This window comes from Cyprinodon variegatus, unplaced genomic scaffold (genome assembly GCF_000732505.1).
Source record: "Cyprinodon variegatus isolate N-32 unplaced genomic scaffold, C_variegatus-1.0 Scaffold241, whole genome shotgun sequence".
NCBI lineage: Eukaryota > Metazoa > Chordata > Actinopteri > Cyprinodontiformes > Cyprinodontidae > Cyprinodon > Cyprinodon variegatus.
The window spans coordinates 305,515-308,370 of record NW_015150694.1 but is presented as its reverse complement, the minus strand read 5'-3'; the positions used below and the strand labels follow the sequence as shown (position 1 = coordinate 308,370).

At 36.9% G+C, this 2,856-nt stretch overlaps 1 protein-coding gene across 2 annotated transcripts in view; it reads left to right on the top strand.

Annotated features, from left to right (window-relative positions):
* grm4 (glutamate receptor, metabotropic 4) overlaps positions 1 to 1,663 on the top strand; it is a 228,651-nt gene extending 226,988 nt beyond the window's left edge. The window contains exons 11-12 of one of the 2 annotated variants that reach the window (XR_001481423.1): positions 415 to 492; positions 1,323 to 1,663. Coding sequence is in view for 1 of the 2 variants with exons in the window: in XM_015381787.1 (XP_015237273.1) it covers positions 1,323 to 1,372 (50 nt within the window). In the remaining variant the exon portion in view is untranslated. The remainder of the gene's footprint in view (positions 1 to 414; positions 493 to 1,322) is intronic. The other variant, XM_015381787.1, reaches the window with a different exon arrangement.
* Positions 1,664 to 2,856: the final 1,193 nt, after the last annotated feature.

The window sequence follows — 2,856 nt, the reverse complement described above, 5'->3', positions numbered from 1 at the left end:
GAAGCTTCAAATTGAGCTTTTTTGGCTTGAAATATTAAAAGAAATGACATTTCTTTTAATAAATAATTATGTATTTCTCTGCAAAAACTCAGAAGATAAAAAAGAAGCATCAATCATTTAATGAAAAATATATTTCAAAGATAGTGTGGCACAAAAATGGCTCTGGCTGTGGAAACCAAGTGGACAAGAAGTGATTACCATTAGCTCTGGTGGATCTGTTGTCCTGTAATTTTCTAAGCATTTGAAAAGTTTAAAACTGCCATTCCCTCCTGAAAAAATTTAAACTTTATTTTAAACTTTTAAATGCATTTAGGTATTGGTGACAAACCAAGAAATCTTACAAAAAGAGTAGAAAAAATAACATTAACAATTAAGGGAATAAAATGTCTCTCTCATTCTGCTTGTCTCTGGCAGGAAAAATAAAAACTTGATCAGTCTTGCCTCTCTGCATAGATCTTTTTACATTTTCCAGCCCAAACTTGGCCTGAAAAGGTAATCGAGTCTTTTTATTTTTTGTTTACTTTAAAGGTTTTTTTTTCTTTGTCTATTATTTCAGCACCATCGGTGGAAGGTTTTTCTAGCAGACACAAAAAAGAGCTGACACAGTGTTTGTTTAGTTTTTTCAGAAAAGTATAAATCTATAAAGAAGAGAAAGTACAACAATGCAACACAGAAACAAAAGCAAAATGCTGTAAGACCACTCCATACAACAGAATGTGTACATGTAAACAGACAGAACAGCATTAATTTTGAGCGAGATTCGAGGTCTGCTAGGGTTTAATCAGGCCTTTTGTTACAATAAGTGGTGCGAATCGCAAAAGACACAGAATTGATAGCTAGATGCAATTTATCCCGATGGGATTTCTGTTTTCAGGGGCCGTACAGTGCATGGCTATTTCAATAAGAACCATTTGTCATTGTCAACGCTGCTGTGGATGAAATTGAAAAATTCCTGTCTAGGGCAGCTCCCACAAAAGCTGAGATCTGGTTGCAATATGTCAGGATTTATCTGCTCCACCTCAATGAATCAGCTAACACGCTCTGGGGACACAACTGGATAGCTGAATTTTGACAGCTGCAGAAAAAGAAGGTGATGCTGTTGCAGGTAACAGGTATACACTATGAATAGAATAAACACAGAAGATGAAGAATTTTATGAATTACCAGCATTACAAGTGCTGTCTGATGGCTACAAACTATTTAGCTGTTATTTGAAATTTCATGATGTATTTGTTACACCAATAAAAGAAAAAAAAAGCTTCACATTGCAGATTTTGTTTTTCTCTGTATCTCAGATCCTTCTCCTATTTTCTATTTTTCAGCCTTTTCCACAAAGCAAACCTACATCAGTTACAGCAACCATGCAATCTAAGGGACAAAGGTTCTTATCTCAAATCAAGATTTCCACCCCGGCGGAGAAAAAAAATATACAAGCAGTGGAATTTCACAGCTGAAAAAAGAAAGTGTCATTTTGCAGGGGAGATCACACAAGCATTGCCCAAAGACATGACACGCTGAGGAGAAACCACAAAGAGGGGCGGAGATGGACAAAAGAGACGAAGGGAACGGATAACTGTACAATTTTAAGGCTCCATCTTCTGTCAATCAACAAAAGGTTACACACATAAAAAGAAAAAAAAAACATTTGCACAGCAGAGGCCTAGAGACTGAAGGATGGAGCTTTTCTTCAGTGTTTACATTTCAGCTATGCCGTGTTTCACAAGGATCTGTCATCTCATGCATTGCTGACTGGAAATGAATCCAAATCAAGAATATGTTTTTAGTGTTAAATATAAATACTTTAAATTCATCACAAGGGATTAATCAACACCAAAAAGGCATGAAGACATGATCCATGGATTTCTAAAACTGGCTTCTTTTTGTTTTTATTTATTATACATTCCAGATGTATGACTCAGCTCCTTGGTAACAGGGATCATTTCAACAATGCAGCAGATATGTACCAGACTACATGTGTTTTTCTGTCCTCTTTCAGGGTCCAACTGGGTATAAGAAGGATCGCACTTACATAAGAGGATCTTTGCTGTTTTTGAGCATGCCAGTTTCAACATCCTGTATTGTGTTGTTTACCAAATAAAATAAGGATAAAAAAGAAGAAGAAACAATATCTTTGGAATGCTTTTAAACTTTGTTGCAGCGTTGTTGAAATTGTTTAGGCACAAGCCTATTGTACGTTCAAAAATCTGTTTTCAATTGGTGAAAAGGTCCAGTGAGTGATTGTTTATCTGTGCTTAAGTAAGATCATAATTTGTATTAACAGCTAGCCTGAAAGGCTACCACTGCCCTCCCCATACTTGTATGTACTTTGAAACGGTGGACCTCGGTCTGTTTTTTTGCCGCAGAGTTCTCACTGTTAGCCGTCATCCAGGATGACCCTTTCATCACTGCCATCAGCTGCCCTCCTGGTCACATGAGAAAAGTGTAAGGCTAAGCTTAGCTGTACAGATCCATTAGGAAGGGGAATTAAGATGAAGAGTGCCCTTGTGGGGACTGTACAGTTTGCCCTGAGGATGATATCCATAATGGGCCAGCTACAGAGAAAAGTCATTATTATACATGTCTTCAGGCACTCTCGTGATAAAAGGGAAGGATAAGGAAGTTGTAAAGCTTTTTGACAAATGAAAATCAAATTGCAAAAGATATGCTATATCTCTATCAATCCACCCCAAGCTCGCTGAATTAATTAATATTTGGCTTTGTGCAAATATAAAAACCCTCTGATGTCTCGGAAAACCATTGTGAGATCATTTGTTTTGTGAGTTCAGTGCTGCTTCTCATGCCCTTTTTATTACTTTCAACATCATTTGTGTTGCAGAATAAAATGTGAGTGCTGAC